General features: G+C 43.5%; 1 protein-coding gene across 1 annotated transcript in view; it reads right to left on the bottom strand.

Annotated features, from left to right (window-relative positions):
- Nucleotides 1–297: 297 nt before the first annotated feature.
- Nucleotides 298–21,346, bottom strand: part of Ptdss1 (phosphatidylserine synthase 1) — a 64,330-nt gene continuing 43,281 nt past the window's right edge. Inside the window, exons 10-13 of the mRNA XM_034516443.2 lie at nt 12,124–12,223; nt 4,358–4,426; nt 2,983–3,052; nt 298–1,315 (exon numbers count right to left, since the gene is read on the bottom strand). Of these exons, the coding sequence (XP_034372334.1) occupies nt 1,206–1,315; nt 2,983–3,052; nt 4,358–4,426; nt 12,124–12,223 (349 nt within the window). The 3' untranslated portion in view covers nt 298–1,205. The remainder of the gene's footprint in view (nt 1,316–2,982; nt 3,053–4,357; nt 4,427–12,123; nt 12,224–21,346) is intronic.

Genomic DNA, 21,346 nt, shown 5'->3' with positions numbered 1-21,346 from the left:
CAGGTCACTTGTCTGAGTAAGAAAATCCAACCCGGTAAGTATGACTAGAGTGACAGACAAGGGCTACACTTCCATCCCCTGTGGATCACTTTGGAAGGTTCAAATAGGACATACACGTATAAACCCCTTTAAAATATATTTTCTTTTTCTTTCTTTACCATATAGAATATATATATATATATATATATATATATATATATATATATATTATCCTAAGGTTAACTGTAACATATGAAGTTGCCTCCAAACAGTTGGAAGACTAATAAGATACAAAGAAATACTGTTCTAACAAAGACAGATCTTTGATGAGGTTTTAATGTGAATTGATTTATTTAAAACAAGGATCCAGGTAGACCGGGAGAATGTTCTAGTAGAGCATGGCACAGATGGAAGTTAATTAATACTCACTAGCACCTCACATGAGACAGAACAACAAAGTAGGCAACACACCACAGAAGAAAAACCAAGCATGTGGAAAAGGCACCTGGCAGGAGAGCCCCAGTGTCCCAGCTCCTCTAGCAAGGTTGTTCTTGTGCACTCAGTCTGGACAGTATTTGGAAGGGAAATACTGTCTAATCTGAAGCCTAGGCTCCAGTGCCAGCAGCCAGCCTCTTCACTCAGGCTGGTCATCTGCCATGTGGCTGGGGACTGAGTATGCTAAGCAGGGACACAAAAGCTCCTTCCACCCTTTGCTTCTCTAGAAGGAACCCTCCCCCAATTTCAGCAGTGGATTCTGGAAGCTTTGAAGTATTTTAACTTGAAAACACAAAGTAAAAGCAGACTGACTGAACTTAATCCATCAAATGGAAAGGCAGACTCATAAAAAATAAAACCCAGTAACCAGTTCATTAACCAGTTTGTTAAGTCATCTGAATGAAGAGATTTATACAACATTCACAAGACACACCAGCATAGAACCATTGCTGGCAGATGGGAACAAACAGCTATCCCGTCCTTCCAGCACAGTGTATTGCCACCAGAGAACGTAGGCCATGTGCTGAACTTAAGAGCCTCCTCCAGTTGGCAAAGGACCCCAAGCCATGGTCAGCCACTAGGTCTATGCGAGACAAGACACTCTCAAGTCACTATCCCCAAAGCTCCCTCTGTTCTTTCTGTACATTCTGATCTCCGCATAGGAAGGTCCAAATGTGCTGTTCTCCTCTCAGGTTAGGCACTCTGGAACGTCCACCATTAGCTAGCCTCCTTCATTTCTTTCCAACTCCATTGGTGACTTTGGACTTGGAATGCCGGTTCCTTCGTCTGGAAGAATGGCTTTCATTGTTGCTTGAATGCTTCTGCGGGTTGTCTTCAGCACCTGCCCAAAGGAAGCCAAGACACTATCACCAGGGGATCTGGGCTCTGGGGCTGACTCCTGGGATCTGTAGGTCTCCCTTTCTAAAGCATTCCCTGGCTTATCAGCTAAAATCCAGCTCTCACTCAACATTTGCTCTCCCTCTAGTGGCCTTATTAATAAATTAAGGCCAGGGGAATCTGACAGTCTGTGCCTTGTGTGTACCAGGCAACTTCCCCATAAGACTGGAGTTCTACGGCATTTGTAGTCTGGGAATATGTAAGATAGACCAGTCATAGCACAGTCATGAGAACCAGAAGTGAACTGAAATGAAAGCTAAACAAGGGACAACTAAGAGTTCAGCCACATTAGAAGGTATCTATCTTATGCTTATAGCTACAGTACAGATTCCCCAAGTCTGTACACACTGAACTGTTAAATAGGCTTTGTAAGGTCTCAGAAAAGAGTATTGACTTCATAACTTTAAAACTATTAGCAGAGACATCAACATCTTTACAAGCAAGGTACCTGATGCTCTGAGTGACAGCCCTGAGGTGACACTGTAACACAGGGGCTACTCTTTCCTCTGATAGAGCATATGACTAGTCCCTAAGGGAAATGGTCAAACCTACGCCCTGTCTCCTCCAGTGCTCTGGTTCAGTTATGGGTGAAATAGTTACCAAAGACAGCCACTTAACCCCACTCTCCAAAGGCAGGCCCAGCAGCATTTGTCACAGTCCCAAATTTTCTGAAAAGTTCTTTTTTCCGCTCCTCCCTCTCTCTCTCTCTCTCTCTCTCTCTCTCTCTCTCTCTCTCTCTCTCTCTCTCTCTCTCCCTCCCTCCCTCCCTCCCTCCCTCCCCCATTCTTCATATGCATCATCACTTAGATGCATAAATTCTTTCTATTGGACAACCAGAAATGCCCAGGCTGATTGTGTAACTAGATGCCCAGACAAGGTCAGTCTGGTAAACCGCTTTGCCCACACAGGTCAGCACTACAGGGTGGCAGGGAAGAGCAGAGTTCACAGCACCAGCTCCCCAGGGTTATTTCAAAGCATGGCTTGTAGAGGAACTGACAGGTCTTCCTTAACCACAGACCAAAGTGAGTTCCATCTCTCAGACCTAGTTTGATCCTCCCAGCCATGCTTTTCAGTATTTACAAGATCTTACATTTATTGGCCAGTGGAGCCTCTTCACAGTTCATAAATTTAAAAATTTCAAAAAAACAGTGGCCATAGACTATTACAAAATGTTTCCCACAGAGAGGCCAGTTGAAGGCCTCCTCACACTGTTCTGCCTCTGGAATAAAATTCATCAGATTCCTCCACCTCTTCTGAAAGCCTCTCCCTTTGGGCACGCAGCTCTCTCTAAGCATTTCACTCACTATGAAAGCCGAGAACCAAGAGGGAAGTGAGTGCTTCCATCATGCCGACTGAGGCAAAGTAGACCTTATTACCTTTCTGCCTGAGGAAAGCAGAGCCCGGCAGAGAGTCTCATCTCACAGAGTACACTTTTGCCTGTATTCTGTGAACACTGTGTGAAGTAACAGGTGAGATTTGATGAGCAGTGTGAGACTCTTCAATATCTTTACCAATGCTCAGAAGATGAATACTGACCCCAAACCTCCACAGCAGGCCTGAGGATGCAGAGGACTTGATAAAGTTTGACACAATGAACAAGACAGCTATTACCTTTTGAGCCTTTCCCATGATGCCAGGAGATCTCTGGACTGTAAGTGCCATCTTCGCACTCTGAATAGGTCTGGAGAAAGACAAAGGGTTACTGGGTAAACTTAGGTCAATCTTGCAAGGAATAGCAGAATAACAATAACACTAACAGTAGTAACAATAAAAACCAAAAGTGAACCCAGGCTGAGTGTGATAGAGCCTTACCCTGTATTTCTCAGCTAGAAAACCTAAGATCTTCTACCAGACCACACAGAATTAACCTTCTAGAAAGCATTAGCTCTGAGACTGGAGTTTAGCATGGCCAAGGTCCTGGGTTTGATCCTGGTAACACACCTGCACAGATATCTAAGCTCAAAGTTCTGAATAAACGATGAAGTCATCATCTTTACTTAGACAAGCGCAGGGCTGGGAGACACCTCAGTCAGTAAAGAACTTTCTGTGAATGGCTGACACTGAAATTCAATCCCCAGAACACAAATCAAAAAGACTGGCAGAGTGGCTAATGCTTATAACCAGTGAGAGGCCTTGCTGCTGAAAAAAAAAAAAAAGAAAATTGGACAAATGATAAAAGAGGAATGATACCCGAATAAACAAACACCAACACACATGATAATCCCCAGGACTGTCCTAGTGTTGAAACCTACTTACACCATTCTCTATTTTTTAATATTAATACTTATCTTATTTTTTACTTAATCACTTTATATCCTGTTCATTGCCCCCTTCCTGGTCACCTTCCCCCACAATCCTTTTCCTCCATTCCCCCTCCCCTTCTCCTCTGAGTGGGTAAAGGCTCCCCTGAATATCCCCCCCACTCTGGAACATCAACTCTCTTGGAGGCGGGGTGCATCCTCTCCCACTGAGGCTAGCTAGACCAGGCAGCCCAGCTAGACGTACACATCCCACAGACAGGCCACAGCCTTTTGGATAGTCCCGCTTCAGTTGTTCAGGACCCATATGAAGACCAAGATGGTCATCCAGTACATACACCATTGTCTATTTGAACAGAGTGCAGCTGAGACGCCTGAACTAGGACACGTAAATAGCTTAAAAAGACAAAAGAGCCAAAATAGAAGACAACCTTGAGAGTTCTACATTTGTTTTAATTTCTTTTTAAAATTTTATTTAAATAACTAAAATTTAAACCTCTTGCAAAAGGAGGATAATATTGACCAGGCCAGCCACAAGCAAGCACAGCTGTGCAAGAGGCACATTCTGACATGTTAAGTTTCTAAATGGCAGGACTGACATCACTCCCTGAGGCTGCTATACTATTTCTTTCCCTCTGTCTGTGTGTGTGTGTGTGTGTGTGTGTGCGCGCGCATATTGGCCCCCTGCCAGGTCTTTCAAATGAAGACCATCTTGGATCCTTCTCTACCTTTTCCCGGTGACCATAGTGCTCTGCATACCAAACCATGCCGTACAGACACAGGAACGTGGTGAAGGCCTGCAAGACAGAAAGACACAAAGTCCTTTTATAAATGACAGCACACACATACACACAGACTCCACTTCCCAGGAACTGGGTTTCTGTGAGAATCCAGAAGACAGTTTAGCACCTTTCTGCCGTCTGTCTTCAGCGCAAGAGTTCACAATGTTTGGATGTGGTACACATGGGACAGTCAGGAATGGGTTTGGTGAACTGGTGCTGGGCAGGTCATATATACTTTATTTTTAAGAAGGATTATGGTGAGACCAGACATATGGCTCTACCTCATACCCATTCCTAAAAGAGTAGAGACTCAGCTTAAGGAAGAGAGAGACCTTCTGGATAGAAAATTCTCACCTAGCATCTTTATAGCAATGCCTGGGAGTCCTCCCTAGGGACTGAGACCAAGAGAGACAATGCTATCCTTACTGGTGGTGGCTTTTTGGTACCAATTGCCCCACCTTGACCCTTGTTGCTGTTGCTTTTGTAGACAGGGAAACAAAGAGACTGAAAGTATTTTACAACAACCTGAGATGAAAGGGCAAGTGGGGCTACCGGAGGCCAGGCGTCTTTACATCAGACTGGATTGTCTACTACACCTGTACACACCGTAAGGGAGACTCCAGTGTGAGGACAAATGTGCAGGCAGCTAGCCCTCTTCATGCAGAGCTCTCCCATCCTCAGAGTCAACAAAGTGGACCAGAAATATTTTGAGGAAGAAAAAATGTATTGGTAGCAAACATGAAGAGTTTTCAATTCTTATCATTATTCCCTGAAAACAAGTTACATGGTATTTGTGTTTTATCTACGTATGATTGAACTGCCATAGGAGGACATGCATACACTTTGTATGTGCAAGCACAACATGGAACCCATCTTTTATGGCTACTGAGAATCCAAATCTCAAAATGTGTCAAAAAACTTAAGTTTAGGAAAAAGTGTCTGGCTGCCCAGACTAAGTGGCAAAGAACAGAGGGAACAAGAGGGTCAGGAGAAAACGGGGGGGGGGGGGGGGGGGGGGGCGTTAAGAGGACAAGGAGACCAGACAGAGAGGTAAACAAAAGCAACCAAGCAACCGCAACCAAGCAACACGCCCCACAGTCCAGAACACCTGGACCAAGCCATCCCTAATACCCGGTTTCTTTCACATTATTGCCTATGGTCAATGTTCATTACCCAGCACCTCACCCTAACCATGGGGACAGATATGAAATCACAGTGGGACTCTCTCATCCTGAGAGAATAATTTTAATTCTTTCTGAGAATCATAGCTTTAGATTTAAAAGGCCACTTAAGTTACCTCACACGCTAAAGGAGGGAGAGCGCTCAGAGAGGTGAATGCTTGTCAGGGGCACAGGCGCCATGGAGGAGGAAGCAAAGGCAGAACGCAGGTTTCTGGATAGGCTGAGTCCTAGTTTTAAAATCTAATCAGGTACACAGTTTATGTCTTTACATCTATCTCCATCCCTTCGTGAAGCTGCTTAATCCACTGAGGGGAAATAAAAGCATCCTAGGAACAGCAGACCCCAGCAATGCTCACTCTGTACAGACGCAGTCTGGTGGCTGAAGCACAGACAGGTAAGAGCAGCAAACCTGCGAACGGCTACCCTACAGCATGAACCTATGCTCTTCTCCACTCCTTCATGTTGGCAATATCTGCTTTGATATTAGTGTCTTTGAAATTAGTGTCCTCCTAAAATCCCCAAAGAAGGGTCTCTCAGTGCTCCAGTTGGTTGCCTGCTTCTTTACCAACGAGGCTGAGATAGAGGCACAGTGACAAGAGAACATGAAACCTAATTCATATGGCAAACAAGCAGATCTCTATATTTTAAATATGGAGTTTTAAAGAGAAGTTCGCATTCCCTCACATCAAAAAACTGCAATGAATGAATATATTACAAACTGTAAACGATTTCTAACCTCTAGTATATTCTAATATTTGTCCAATTTTCTCACATATACTAACATGAAATTTGCCACTTTTCATGGAAGGGAAATGTACCATGTGGACTGCTGAGGACAGCATACAATGACAAGGACTGCCTGCAGTAGGCTGGGATGCAGACACCTCAGAAGCCCATGGCAGCTCCTTGTAAAGAGGATGGTGTCTGGGACCCTGAGAAGCAGGACACACATCCTTCCAGGGGACCCGCCATCTGAAATAAGGGACTGTCTGCAGTAGGCCAGGATGGAGACATCTCAGTAGCCTGGGGCAGCTCTATGTAAAAACCAGTTGTTCCCATTTCTCCTACCTCAGCCCTGGACAGCGGCTGTATAGATTTCATTTGTGGGTGACTGCTTTTCAGTTGGCCTTGGTGTGCATAATTATTCACACAGGACACACATAGCAAAGTCCTAACGGCCCAGGTGCGTGCTGTGTGTTCTCATCTTGGAAACAATGCAATAACCGCACAATGGTAGTTCCAGATTAATGCTTGACTTGCAAAAAAAGTTTGAAGAAATTATTAGAAAATGAAATAGAGCCAACACTGGGACCCCAAGGAAGGAAAAACCTATTGAAGTTATGAAATAAGTTCTGCATAACATTTAAGAGTGGTTCCTAGATAAGGAAGTATAGAATACATAAAATCTTATACTAGTAAAATTAAGTTAAAACACTGGGACTCTTAGGAGAGTCATTGTGTGCAATGCACAGAAGTAGAAAGCTAGTGGAACTACTGAGTTAAGGGTTAATTTGATTCTTTCTGGCCACTGCCTGGCAGCTTTGCCCATGTCATTTATAAGAGCTTTACAGGAAAATGCAAGTAGCTGACCTTAGAGCTCTGAGCTCTGAAGTATAGTAAGTTAAAAGTTAAAGTTTAAATAATAAGTTTGCAATTATTATTATTTTGGCTACAGGCCTGGGAATAGGTAAGCCTGAAACTTTGCGGAACAACTGTAATTCTTAATTCTTTGTGGGACATGGTTATTCTTTTGAATTTGATTTGGCAATGATTATACAATGTCTTTTTTCTACCTGCTTTTGGAGTATCAGTAAAAGACCAGGCCAAGTGAAAGGCGGAGAAGTATGTGAGGTGAATGTGGAGAGCATGTGAAGAGTGAGTGAAGAAAGAATGTGAAGAGTGAGCGAAGAGAGAATGTGAGGTGTGTATGGAGACTGTATGTATGAGTGAAAGGAGAGTGCATGTGGTGTGTGTGAGGTGTATGTGCGATGTGAGTGAAGAGTGTGTGTGAGTTAGGGGAATGCACAGAGGTGTGTAGGAGTGTGGGAGTTCAAGAAAAGAAAAGCACATAGGAGAAAAGCAGAGTGCTCAGGAGAATGCAGAGTGTGTGCAGCCTCAAGCTGCGAGCGAATGAGCGAGAGAGAAAACAGCGAGTGAGAGAAAAGAGAGAAACTTTAAGCCTTGAAAAATTGCCCATCAGTTTGTACCACAAAGTAGTCTGTGTATATTTACTATGCGCCCTCCAGATATCCCTGCTTCCAGTTGAGAACTCCGATCCTGTGTCGAGGCTGGACCCCCACAGTGGACCCTCTGTATATGCTAGGGATTTTAAAAAGAACAACAGGATGTCCTATGTTTCACACTGGGAGAGGGAAGCTAGGCCCCTCTTCCCAGAGAAGTGGCTACAGAATGAGTCTGGGAGGAGGAAGGTAATGTCTCCTCTAGTCTACCATTGCATAGTTTAACCATCAGAGGGCAGGCGTGCAAACTCTTTCTTTTTCTCATCTCCTGAGCCTGTCAGGTGGCAGCTGGGGTTCCCTCCAAAAGGAAAAAAGGCAGAGCTGGCTGTGCAGAAGGGCCAGGCAAACACTGGCAGGTAGCAAGGAAAGGTGCTTATCATCATGATCATTACACAAAGAGCCTGTTGTGGCTGCCAAATCTACTACCTCACCTAAGTACAAGAGGCCCATTTCCACTTGGTTCAAGAGTCAAAAGCTTGTAATTTATGGGTTTGCCATCATACCTGTGGAAATCTAGGCAAGTATCCACTTAAAATGTCAAGGTCTGGATTTAAAATAGCAATTGCACAGATTTTGTTTAAAGAGAGACAAGGAAGGGAGAATAGAGAACCCTGGAATGAAATCAGGCAGTCCGTGCCCATGGGTGGGAAGTAGTGAGCATGCAAAATCCAGCTTAGCTTTCACAGTAAGGTAATGAACATTAAAATCTATGATTATTGGGCAACTTTATTAGCTAGCACATGAGATGCTTGCTTCCACATTAATTTCAAGTTCTGTGCATGGTACCGTGTCAAGCAAAGGGAATAATGAGAGGCTTTGTTTCTCTGAGTACTGTGGTGTAACTTACCTCTCTCTTATTGAATAATGATCATCTCACTTCCGTGTGGGAGATCAATCTTGCTCTTTAATAAAGGTTGTGGTATGAAAACGTAGTGAGATTCTGTTCCATTCTTTTTGATTATAAAATATGCATGGTAGCAAGGACTTGCTATGCTTTGGGTTGTGAATGTCCCTAGAGGTCCATCTTTTTTCCTTTTTTTTTATTAGATATTTTATTTATACTTTAGATGCCATCCCCTTTCCCCATTCCCCCCCTTAGAAAACCCCTATCCCATGCCCCCTTTTTCTTTTTGCACTTATACATTTTTTTAAAAAATGTTAATCATAGGCTTTATAAGTTTGGTATTGCTCAATCAGAGGTGTAACCCACTATCCAACCTAGATATATCAACTATCTTTGACTGGTGGAGATACATGAACATCTGCCTCCCTGTCTCCCCCCTCTTTCTGTCTTTCATCACCTAGCTTCTCCTCTCCTTCTTCTTCTCCTCTTCTTACTCCTTCTCTTCCTCTCAGTACTCCTCCCACCTTAGCTCCTCCTACATATCACCCTTCCTGTTAAAATGAAACTTTTCTCTCAAAATACAATTAGAGCATAATTATGCCGATTTGTACCAGTGAGGTACAAGATAGTCCTAATACCCAGTCCATCCTTTTGTTGACTAACCAGCACCCCTAGAGGTCCATTTTAATCTGGTTCGTAGCTTGCTGCAACCGGGAGGTGGTAGGCTCCTCCAACATACAGAGTCCAATGGAAGGTCTTAGGTCACTAGGGAACTACTCTAATAAGTCTCTCCTTCCCACCATCTTTTAAAACTCTATCATGTAAATTTGCATATGGATTGAGTTTTCATGTTCTCTTGTTACCATGTCTCTATTGCAACCTACTTGGTAAGGAAGAGGAGGCAGTAAATTGAGCACTGATACACCCTTTCTTGGTGATCTTAGGAGGACACCAACTTCCGAGGATACTCAGCAAATGTTGTTGACAAAGAGGAACAGGTCAGAGCCCATTCGTTTACATCAGGCCAAAGGCAAGCATGCTTTCTTCTTAATGCGCTCACACCATGGGGTCAAATGATTGTAGATTGAAGCCTCCAAAGCTGTGAGCCAAAATAAACCTTTCTCTTTGAACTGACCTCAGGTATTTGTTACAGTAATGGAAGCTGAGCAGCTTAGTGGCCTTTTGTCAAACTGAGTCCTCTCCATGTCTCTCATGCCTGTCTTCAGAGTCTCACTATCATCTTATGAATACCATGTAAGCTTTACTTGGCCTCTTACATCTAATTGCTCCATAAAATCCCATCTTGGCCAGCATCTCAAGTTCCTATGGAGTATCTTCTAACTCTTCCTATAATTTCATGGCATCTCCTGGTCCCACACAGTTTGAGTTAGGTCCCTCTTGGCAAGCCTTATCCAATGTTACTGAGCAGATAAAAATTCCAGTGTAGCATGCAATGGGGCAGGATAGCTTCATCTGTAAATTTAACCTCAACTCGGAACTGCTTATTTCCTCTTGTCACAAGCTTCTCTCATGTGCCCCGTCCTGTTATTAGCACAATCTAGAAACCCTAGAGTTGCCTTCAAGTCAATTCTGGGTAATTACAGGAAAATAGTATCCTATCCAGTTATCTCCTGGACAACTACCAAACCTTCCCTTGAACTCCACGCCTCTATTTCACTTCCCCATTTTGTAAACTGGAACTCAGCAGCACACTCTAACTTAGCATTCTCCCTCTCAACCACATCCTCCAGAGGGTTTCTCTGGGACAAAAACCAGACTACATTATTTTAACATTTACAAATCCTGGAAGAAACAACTACAAGTATGCATAGCCCTTCCTATGTAGGCAACTCTTACCCTCTTCAGTGTTCCCAGTTTGCTCTCGTTCCCCAAAATAGGCTACCATTCTGAGCAGTGGGCACTCTTCACAGTCCCATGTCTATACAAGCTGATCCCTTGGCCTTGACAGCTCTAATCTTTGCCTCTCCAACTCATTCTTTACATACTTGCTGAGATTCCTGTACCCCAGGTTCTGTGCTCATGACAGTGGGAGGCAAAAGAATGATTAAGCTTCTTCATACTCATAAAGTACAACGCTGAAGAGGCAGATATAGACAAAAATCAATTCTGTATACGTGGGGAGAGGATTACAAGAGCTAGGGATGACAAGATGACTGGCTGGCACATGATGCCCTGTGGTAAGATGTTTCCTCTATCACAACTGGGGGCACACTGACTTATCCTCTCTGTAGCCCCATGGCTCTCCACAGCAGGTTAGGCAAGAAGCCCTCCACCCATGCAGGCAGGTCATATTCCAGTCCAAATTGGAAGTGACCATGCCAGAGAACAATTCAAGATCAGAAGCAAAATGTTACATACACTTAACCTTCTCTTCCCCAACCCTACTTTTTTCTAATCTTACCAGACTAGAAAAATACAATTAATTCTGTTCTTTAATTAAATATCTCTGAACTTTACATTGGAACAACTCCCTGTTACTGCTCAAGATCAATGAAGGCAGAGCAAGATACAAGGTGCTCTGGTGAATTCAGGATTTCTAACCTACAACACCCACCACCCCCCAAAAAAACCCCAGATGTTGAGAAAGTAACAACAACAAAATACACAGTACATAAAGTCAAAAACATGTGTTTAATTACAGAATAGGATGAAGCAGGTAAGATGATAAGGGAATCTATAATCTATGATAAGGACAGAGAGCTGCTTTCTCCCTCAAACTGGAAGGGAGAGTGAGCTAGAGACAAAGGAAATGCTACAGAACAGAAAAGACTTGATGGCCATGACAGCTACTTGGGATGAGTGAACAGAAATTGTAAAAATATGAAATCTAAGCTCAGGGAAGACTAGATGAAACTTTGGTTTCTGGACATGATATGACCACTGTATTCAGGAATATGCATCTGTGGTTTCTGCAGAAGACCTGAATACAATTAAGTTAATCATCTCTCCAACATTTCAGTTTAAAAGGTGAGTAAAGGACAGATAGAGCTTTGGGATTATGTCACTCTGGGCTTCTTTCTGCAGAGTGTGCATCTCCCTGAGGTATAAGTGTGACCTATGGACAGAACACCTGTGGTCTGACAGCCTCCCAAACCACTCTGTGATGCCAATTTGTCTATACCCAGGTATTGTGACATGTATGTTATACTATAAAAGCCACAGTGATAGGTTGAAGGAGAAGGCATGGAAACTGTCCTTGTTGCTTTTTCAAAGTCCTCAAGTTCACCTCATGTAGACACATCCCCAGAAGCTAAGAAGCATATAGATGGTTCTGCTGAGGGCATGTTTGGAAATGGCTAAGGTGGCCCATTTCAGATGCTGGATGTTTTATTCTTAAATTTTTAGAGTAGTGTCCAATTTAAAAAATGTCTATGAACATCTAAGGAAAACTTGGTGCACACTTGGGGTGTGAGAGTAACAACTTACCACACACAGAAGCCAAAGCACCACGTAGAGTATCTGGGTCTTAGAGAAGAGATCTTGTCCAAATTTTATGCAAACAATAGCTTCCAGGAAACCAATAACCCTAAGCAGAAAAGAGCAACAAGGTCAATGTTAGTTCACTTTATTAGACACAGCATGCTCATTGCCAGAAACATGCAATGGCTGAGTCACAAACGGTCAAGATTATGGCTCCAAACACGGGCACTCTACAAAAATCGCTTCCCTGGTGCACTTGCACTGAAAATATTTCCCCCCTCTTCTTTTCTCTAAAACTGTAACTCACTCCACACACACACACACACACACACACACACACACACATCAATCACACACACACATACACCCAGCATTACCCGAAAGTGGACACATAGGCCAAATTAGGAACCCTTTGAAGCACAGAGAACCTGTTATCTTTGAAAGATGGTTCAGTTTTCTGGTTAGAGTGCAGCTGCTCCAGAGCTGGTTGCTGTGACTGGAGACTGTCTCCTCTACCTTTCTTTTGCTGTTTTCAGACAGCTCTTGGCATACACAGATATTATTAGCGCCATCTAATGCAGTCGGTTTACACTGCATCAACCACATTCTCTCCTAGTCTTCGAGAGTTCCAGATTAAATCTCCTTAATTTTATCCTCTCTTTAACTTAAGCATTTTGGCTAAGAACAAAAAAAATCTTAACAACATAAGCATATAACTCATGATTTCCCTTTAAATTAAAATATTAATGAAAAGTACCAGGCCTTTATTAAGGCTCAGAGGTTGAAGGTAAGAATGGATGAAGTTAGGGCTATATAGTTACCTAGAAAGATAGAAGAATAAAGATGTTCAATTAATTTAAAGGGTTTATGTTTTAGAACAGAATCCAGGCAGTTAATTATTGGTGAATGAGTGGACTGGTCCCTCTGTCCACCAGCAGACACAAAAGTCACAGACATCATCAAATACATGGCTGGTTCTAAACAACAATAGCCTATTAGGAATTAGTCCCATTTCAGCAAAGCCGAAAAATGAACAGAAAGTCTTCTTGAAAAAGAGCTTGGGACTCTTTTTTCTTCTGTCTATACCCAAACAAGGTTAAATGATTGCCATTTGAAATTAGAGAACACTGTGATTTAACAGCCTCTCTGTCCAAAAGCCCATGATGCATGACTAAGTATTACTTAAACTATAGATTCTTACAGAAGACAATATTCCAGTCTTGAAATCTAGACCATGATCTAACCCTAGAGAGCAGTGAATCGTTCGAGCTGGTAAGACTCACCCTTTTGCTGGGACTTTCTAAACAATGAGGTTGTGATCAAGCATGACATGCAAACCAACTATCCTTTGAGAGGTCATTCAGTGGGAAAAGTAATTCACATGAGTAGTCGACTAATGCTGGCAACAAACCATTTTGAATTCACACACACACACACACACACACACACACACACACACACACACACACACACAAACTTTCAACAGAAGCGTCATAAAATAACTGTAGCTATCATGAGATGAAAAGTATAGGAGGCCACTGTTTTCAACTAAGCTGTTGCCTCAGGTCCCAGCAGAGCAGGCTAAAAGTCACAATGGAGTCACTCATGTTGAAGAAGTTCCATGTCACCAGGTAGAAACCAAGGTAGGTATTCATTTGATTTAAGAAACTGAGATAAAAGATTACAAAAACGCAAAATGTGCCAAATTGGTCAATTTCATAGGCATAAGAAGTTCTTTCTACCTAACCCTATAAAGAAGATAAGTTGAAGTAACCTGGTGTCAACAGTTAATTATTTGTCTATGATTCCGTTTCCTTGTCTTTATCTTAAAGGATTATAATGCTGAGATAACTTATCTTTCTGTTTTTTTGTTTCTGCTTTCTCCCCACCCTTTAATTTCCATTAATAGAAACTCCTCAGTTTATTGGAATAGTAGTCCTATTTTACAGAGTAAGTGTCGCCCAATTCTAGAAAACAAGAGCACTTATGATCTTTAACCAAATTATAATTTGTCTGTTGACACTTACTTTGGTGGTTTTCTATTCTGCTTCATTTTTACTTTATTTTAATTTTATACGTACAACTGTTTCACCTGCATGTATGTCTGTGCCTGTGGAGACCAGAAGAGAGCATCAGATCCCCTGGGACTGGAGATAATGAGTTGTCTTGTGGGTGAAACTAACCTGGACCCTTGGGGGCTCCCAGAGACTAAACCATTAACCAAAGAGCTGGACCCACCCCCATACCTTATTGAACATATGTAGCAGTTGTGCAGATTGGTCTTCGTGCAGGTCCCCTAACAAGTGGAGCAGGAGACTACCCTGACTCTGTTGCCTGCCTGTGGATTCTGCTCCCCTAACAAGGCTGTCTTGTCTGGCCTCAGTGGGAGATGCTGTACCTAGTCCTGCACTACCAGGATAGGTTGATACTCAGGACGAACTTCCCCTTCTCTGAGATGAAGGGGAGGGGGAATGAGGGGAATAGAGGGCCTATGAAGAAGGCACTGAGAGGAGAGGGAGTTCTATTGGGATGTAAAGTAAATGAAGTAATGGCGGAATTTAAAAAAAGAGTAAAACCCAGGTCCTCTGGAAGACCAGCCAACATTCTTAACTGTGTGCATCTCTCCAGCCATCTAGTTTGCTTTTAAATGATCAGGATCTACTATACAATGGGCTTCGTAAAGAATTGCAGGCTTTTCTAAACATCACATCTGCAGGATGTAAGAAGAGTGATTCAGTTAAGCCATTTTCTGTGCACATGGACACATCTCAGTAAGGAAGTGACAACTGAGGTGAAGAACATTGACTCCATTTTGAAGTCAGAAGCCATTATGCTGTGTTGTTTAAAATAAGTTGTTTTTAAGTCTGTTTCCTGGAGCCTGATCTGATCTAACCCATGACCTTGACCCTGTCCTTTCCTAAGCCTCCCCACCACCTTCTCTAAACACATGGTATTTGTTGAGATTTTTCTGTATTTCTTATTGCTCCATTGTCTCTCTTCTATAAACCTGCTTTGCAACTACTTGTGATTTTAACTCTTTTAAAAGGGGCCCAGACCTGCATCGGGCCTGGGCACCACAACAGAGCTGGCACTGATGGTGAAGGCACAGCTGAGCCAGCCGGAACATATGAGAGCAGAAGAGCTGACTCTGTCCCTTGCTGGCTGAGACACTGGGTGAGCTAGCTGGGGGAATACTGGACAGCTTGTCCTGGGATGGTATGGATGCTGGAGATTTGGCAGGCTGACCAACACAGCTACATCCTAAGTCCAGATCCTGGGCTTTGAGCTGACCCACCCCAACATCTATCCCATCTATGACCTGCTAGAAAGTGTGAAAGGACCAGTCTTGAAGATCCAAAGATGCATGGATCTCCACAACACAGGATGACAATAGTATATCTGGAAGGAGTCCCCATGAAGATCCAGTATTGATCCTCATATATATGAAGCTGAAGCCAGAGGCCTTGAAACAGGCCAGTGACTCAGTACAATGAACATCTGAAAGTAAAGATGTGTTGACATGCTACAGCTTCCATGACAAACTTAAAAAAAAAAAAAAAACAAAACTCTATTATATTTTATTTTATCTTGGTGGGGAGGTTGCAAGGGCAGAGTGGATATGGAGGGATGGGGACTGAGTGGGATTGGGATACTTGATGTGAAAGTCACAAAGAATCAATGAAAAGTTAACAAAAATATGTTGGGGGCCGACTTTTAGCAGAAAGCGGCTATCAGCTTTGCAGCCATCTTGAGCCATATACCCTGACATGTGACTTGTTTTACAACAGCCTACAACAGCTGAGCACACTCTGATAACATCTTGGTTTAGGTACCCAGGATCTTTCCTTGGGTGTGTGAGATTAAAGGTGTGTGAGATTAAAGGTGTGTGACTTAAGAGTGTGACTTAGAGATCAGATTTAGAGACAAGACCTAAGGGCATGATTAAAGGTGTAACTTAAGAGGCATGGCTTAGAAGTGAGACATATAAAAGGCAGAGGCAGACAGCAGAGAGATATACTCTTTAGGCAGACTCTTTAGAGAGTACAGCTAGACTTGGGACTTGGACTAGGAAAAGAGACTGAAGAATAAATGGGATTGAATCACACTCTGTTTGGTCTCCATTCTTCGAGTCCATCCTCACTCTCTCTCTTGCTGAACCCCGACCCACAGACCAGAGCGGTAGCTTGGGCCGGGATACAGTGGCCACCAAACTCGGGGCAGCCTGGGCCTCAACATTTTGCTCGGGCCCGCAACAAAAAGAAACAGACTTGGGGCTGTTGTCTTTACCGCGGCCTAGGAGGCAGTCACTGGCCACATCTTGGATGTACCCCAGTAAAAATCAAACTTGTTTCAAATTTGGTTCAATATTGTGGTGGTGGTCTAACTCTTGCATGGTAGGATTAACATTTTCTGGAGGCCACCAGACCTACCACCCACATTCTGAAGTGGGACATGTACACCTGGAGAGGTTTAAGGCTTCTGGTATGCTTTCAGTTTCAGGGGTGATCAGGATAAATTGCTATGCTGAGAAAAGCAGCAAGCATCTACAGATGAGCCACAGCCTAGTCTGTTGCGATCCTGGTCTGGGACATGGCAGGGTTGGAGGAGATTCCAACAGAACCTGAATATTCTCCAGTCCAGGGCAAAAAGGGAAATGTTGTACCACTTACCGAGGTTCTTGCCCTGATCTTATGTCTTCTTCTCTTTGGCTTCATTTTTACTGTCTCTGACTTTTACACTTTTGGTGGTAACTGGTTTATCTTGGACTTGGGGTGACTGAGTGAATGGACAGACTTGCAGCAGCAGTCGATCAGTGCTGCTCAACAGCAACACAGTGTGTGCAATAAGACCAGCAAGCCTAACAACCTGTAATCTGCGCTCTGAAGGATTCGGACCCACGCTTTGTCTCCTTATTTGCTCCCATGAGCATTTTGTTACTCCTTCTAAAGACCAAAGCACCCACACTTTGGTCTTCCTTCTTCATGAGCTTCATGTGGTCTGTGAGTTGTATCTTGGATATTGAGAGCTTTTGGGCTAATATCCAATTATCAGTGAGTGCATATCATGTGTGTTGTTTTGTGACTGGGTTACCTCACTCAGGATAATATTTTCTAGTTCCATCCATTTGCCTAAGAATTTCTCAAATCCATTGTTTTAATAGCTGAGTAATATTCCATTGTATAAGTGTACCACATTTTCTGTATCCATTCCTCTGTGGAAGGACATCTGGGTTCTTTCCAGCTTCTGGCTATTATAAATAAGGCTGCTATGAACATAGTGGAGCATACATCCTTGCTATGTGTTGGAGCATCTTCTGGGTGTATGCCCAGGAGTGGTATAGCTGGGTCCTCAGGTAATGCTATGTCCAATTTTCTGAGGAACCCCCAGACTGATTTCCAGAGTGGTTGTACCAGCTTGCAATCCCACCAGGAATGGAGGAGTGTTTTTCTTTCTCCACATCCTCGCTAGTATCTGCTATCACCTGAGTTTTTGATCTTAGCCATTCTGACTGGTGTGAGGTGGAATCTCAGGGTTGTTTTGATTTTCATTTCTCCGAGGAGTAAGAATATTGAACATTTCTTTAGGTGCTTAGGAGCAAATATGGAGACAAAGCGTGGGACAGAAACTGAAGTAGGGGCCGGCCAGAGACTGTTCCACCTGGGTATCCAGCCCTTGTGCAGTCACCAAAGACAGACACTGATATGGATGCCAGGAAGTGCATGCTGACAGGAGCCTGATATAGCTGTCTCCTTAGAGGTCTGCCAGAGCCTGAAATATACAGAGGTGGATGTTCACAGCTAACCATTGAACTGATCATTGGGTTCCCAATGGAGGAGTGAAAGACTGAAGGAGCTGAAAGGGTTTGAAGCTCCATGGGGAGAGCAACAATACCCACCAACCAGAGCTCTCAGTGTCTAAACCACCAGCCTGGGAGCACATATGTAGGGACCCATGGCTCCAGCTGTATTTGTAGGGGAGAACGACAGTGTCAGGCATAGGTGGGAGAGGAAGTCCTTGGTCCAGTGAAGGCTGGATGCCCCAGTGTGGGGGAATTTGTGGATGGGGAGGTGGGAGTGGGAGGGTAGGTGGGGGGATATCCTCATAGAAGCAGGAGGAGGGGGGGATGAGATAGGGGGTTCCTGGGTGAGGGGGGCAATGGGGAAAGGGGAATCACATCTGAAATGTAAATAAAATATCCAATAAAGAAAAGAAAACAAAAGAATTCTGACTACATCTACAGTCAAGGAGCATTATGATTATCCTATAATCACTAAGAATTATTTCTAAACATTCTGTGAAACAGAACGACCCACATTTGGGGTTGACTGCTCCTCCCAAGGCACTTCTGATTCTCAGATAGCCTGGGCGGTGGTAAATGTCACACTAGGTAAGCCTAGCCACTCAGATCGGATTGCCTTGGGCTGAAGCAACTGCCAAATTGCCCCACTGGATGAAGGTCTATATGGTCTACAATGGGCAAGGTGGCCAAGCCGATTGTCAGCAGATGGGCTCTTCATGAGCCTGTAGCAGAGACCCAGGAGGCCCCTCTGAAAACCCTTTTGCATGACTCACAGGAGGAAGAATCCCTCCTCCCTCCATAAACCCATCTTTACTCCCTTTTCCCTTCGTCACCTCAGTATCCACATTCACCCAGTGCCACCACACAGACTCACTCTGTCCCCTGACCACGTCTACCCCTATCCCTGCCCCCACTTCCCCCTACCCTTCTGTCTTTCCCCTTCCACATACTGGCCGGAAGTCCTGTATGGGATCCTCAGATACTGGTTTTAGGGTAGCATCTCCTTTGGTCCTTGCTTCCCTGTGGCTGTTTCCTGACAATCACTACCTGCATGTTCCTTTCTCCAGTACAGAACTCTACAACTGGAAGAAGCAGAACCGTTTCCAACCCTTTCAGCACTAACCCCAATTCCTTAATTTCTCTAAATGATTTTAGCTTTTTCAATCACTTCCCCATGTGGGGCGACTGTCAGCAGAGTTTACATATTACTGAAAAACAGGAAACTGATTCTCACAAAAGCAGTTGAAGCACTTCTGGAACAGCTTCAATGACTGATGACCAGCGTGTAGAGATAACTGCTAAGATAGAGACCCCAACAACACAGAGAGAAGTAGGAGGTCACTCAATGACTACCACAAGGTTCTGTTAGAAGGGATGAAATGGGTAGCCCGAAAACCTACTAACCAATCTAAGATAGCAGATGTGAAACAGGGCCCAGATGAATTGCCTTCAGCTTTCTTGGAGCACTGCCTGGACGTTTATCAGTTATAGACCCAGAGGACTTGGCAAATCTCAAGGCAGATGGGGTGTCCTACCATGACTGTACTACAAGCCTCAGCTACTTTCCCGTGATAAAACAAGGAGACCTTTACAAAAGGACTGATGTGCCTACTGCAAGGAAGTGATTAATTGGAAAACTGAATGCTCATGCCTGAAACAGGCAGGTCCACCCAAACCAGGCCCACCCAAACCAGGCCCACCCAAACCAGGCCCACCCAAACCAGGCCCACCCAAACCAGACCCACCCAAACCAGGCCCACCCAAACCAGACCCACCCAAACCAGGCCCACCCAAACCAGGCCCACCCAAACCAGGCCCACCCAAACCAGGCCCACCCAAACCAGGCCCACCCAAACCAGACCCACCCAAACCAGACCCACCCAAACCAGGCCCACCCAAACCAGGCCCACCCAAACCAAGCCACCCACTTAGTATTACAGGAGCTCACTCCATCCTGAGTAGAAACAGCCCAAGTGGTAGCTAAGAAATTATTAATGAAAATTATTTTGAGATTTGGCTTCCCCATATCTCTTGGGTCTGACAACAGCCAAATTATCTCAATTGCTCTCTAAGGTTCTTAACATAAATTGGAAACTTTGTTGTATGTATCATCCTCAGAGCTCAGGAAACTCTGGCCTTACATCCTTCTCAGGGTCCAATGTACTCACTTCCAAAAAAAAGTTTACCATACATGAAACAGTCTTTGAACAACCACCTTCCATGAACTCTTCGGTACATGCTGGACTGTCCTGCTCCAATGTCTGAGTCTTTAAAAAGATTGCATTTAACCTCGAATGAGATTTTCCTTCAGGTCCAGGCTGCTCAACCAGTTGGGTACTGTCTACCAGATCACTCATTCCAGCCTGGAGACACTGTATTAGTCCACTGCTTCAAAACTGACCAGCTTGAAACTAGATGGAAACTAGATGATTCTCTAGACGTCTACTGCTGTTAAGATTGCTTGGTACTCCTGCCCGGTTCATCAGTTGCACCTAAAGGTGGCACCTGATGAATCCACAGAAGAGGAGTCCAACCCCCAGAGGTGGAAAGGGAATGAAAAAAAGACCATTAAAAGTTAAACTTTCTAACTTTTGACTGTCTACATAACTTTAAACATTGTGCTCTTAATGTTAGAATTCCCACCATGATTTTCTTATGGCTAATAGTTTTGTTGTTTAATTTCCAACCTATGCCAACAGAACCTAAATGTATCTTGACAGGGGAAATAAAAGGCACCTCTATTATAAGAAACACTCCTATATTGTCTTTCTATGCAAAACATTGTTTTTATCCACCAGGGCCCATAGTTTAGACAAAAAAAAAAAAAAAAAAAAGGAACAGTCTTTAGGCATGGATGGAAGATTATTTAGGATGGACTAATTTAACTGACCCATATCTACATAATACAGACTTCAGCATAATCAAATATTCTTTAAAAGGTTCTGATATTGAAAATTACAGACTGCTAAAATAAGAATGGAAAGGGAAGACTCATTAATTACTTAACATATGCAGAGTAACCATGTCTAATTTATACTACAGGGCCAGTCTCTGGCTCCATCTAGCACTGAAAGCCAATGAGAAAATTCCTGTTGTGTCAGAGGACAGCCCTCTGTTCCTGGGCTCTTAAAAAGAAAATCTGTACAGAACAGAGTTTCCATATAAAAATTATATAAGAATAATGGGGGACGAAATGGAACATGCCTGGCTAATGTTTTAAAAGCTGTGGCTGATGTTCCAGTTGATAAGATATTTGCCTCCACAGTCTGTTTTGATTGCACTAATGTTCTTACTGTAATTCTACTTCTTATCACACCCTCCCCTTTGGTAAAACATTGCTCTTAGGATGAAATTTAAAAACAAACAAACAAACAAACAAACAAACATACTTACTCTGCACTCCCTGCAGGGTACAGGGGTTTATGTGGG

The sequence above is a fragment of the Arvicanthis niloticus genome, chromosome 13 (genome assembly GCF_011762505.2).
Source record: "Arvicanthis niloticus isolate mArvNil1 chromosome 13, mArvNil1.pat.X, whole genome shotgun sequence".
Taxonomy (NCBI): domain Eukaryota; kingdom Metazoa; phylum Chordata; class Mammalia; order Rodentia; family Muridae; genus Arvicanthis; species Arvicanthis niloticus.
Note: the sequence above shows the minus strand (reverse complement) of the source record. Positions and strands in the feature narration are given on the sequence as shown.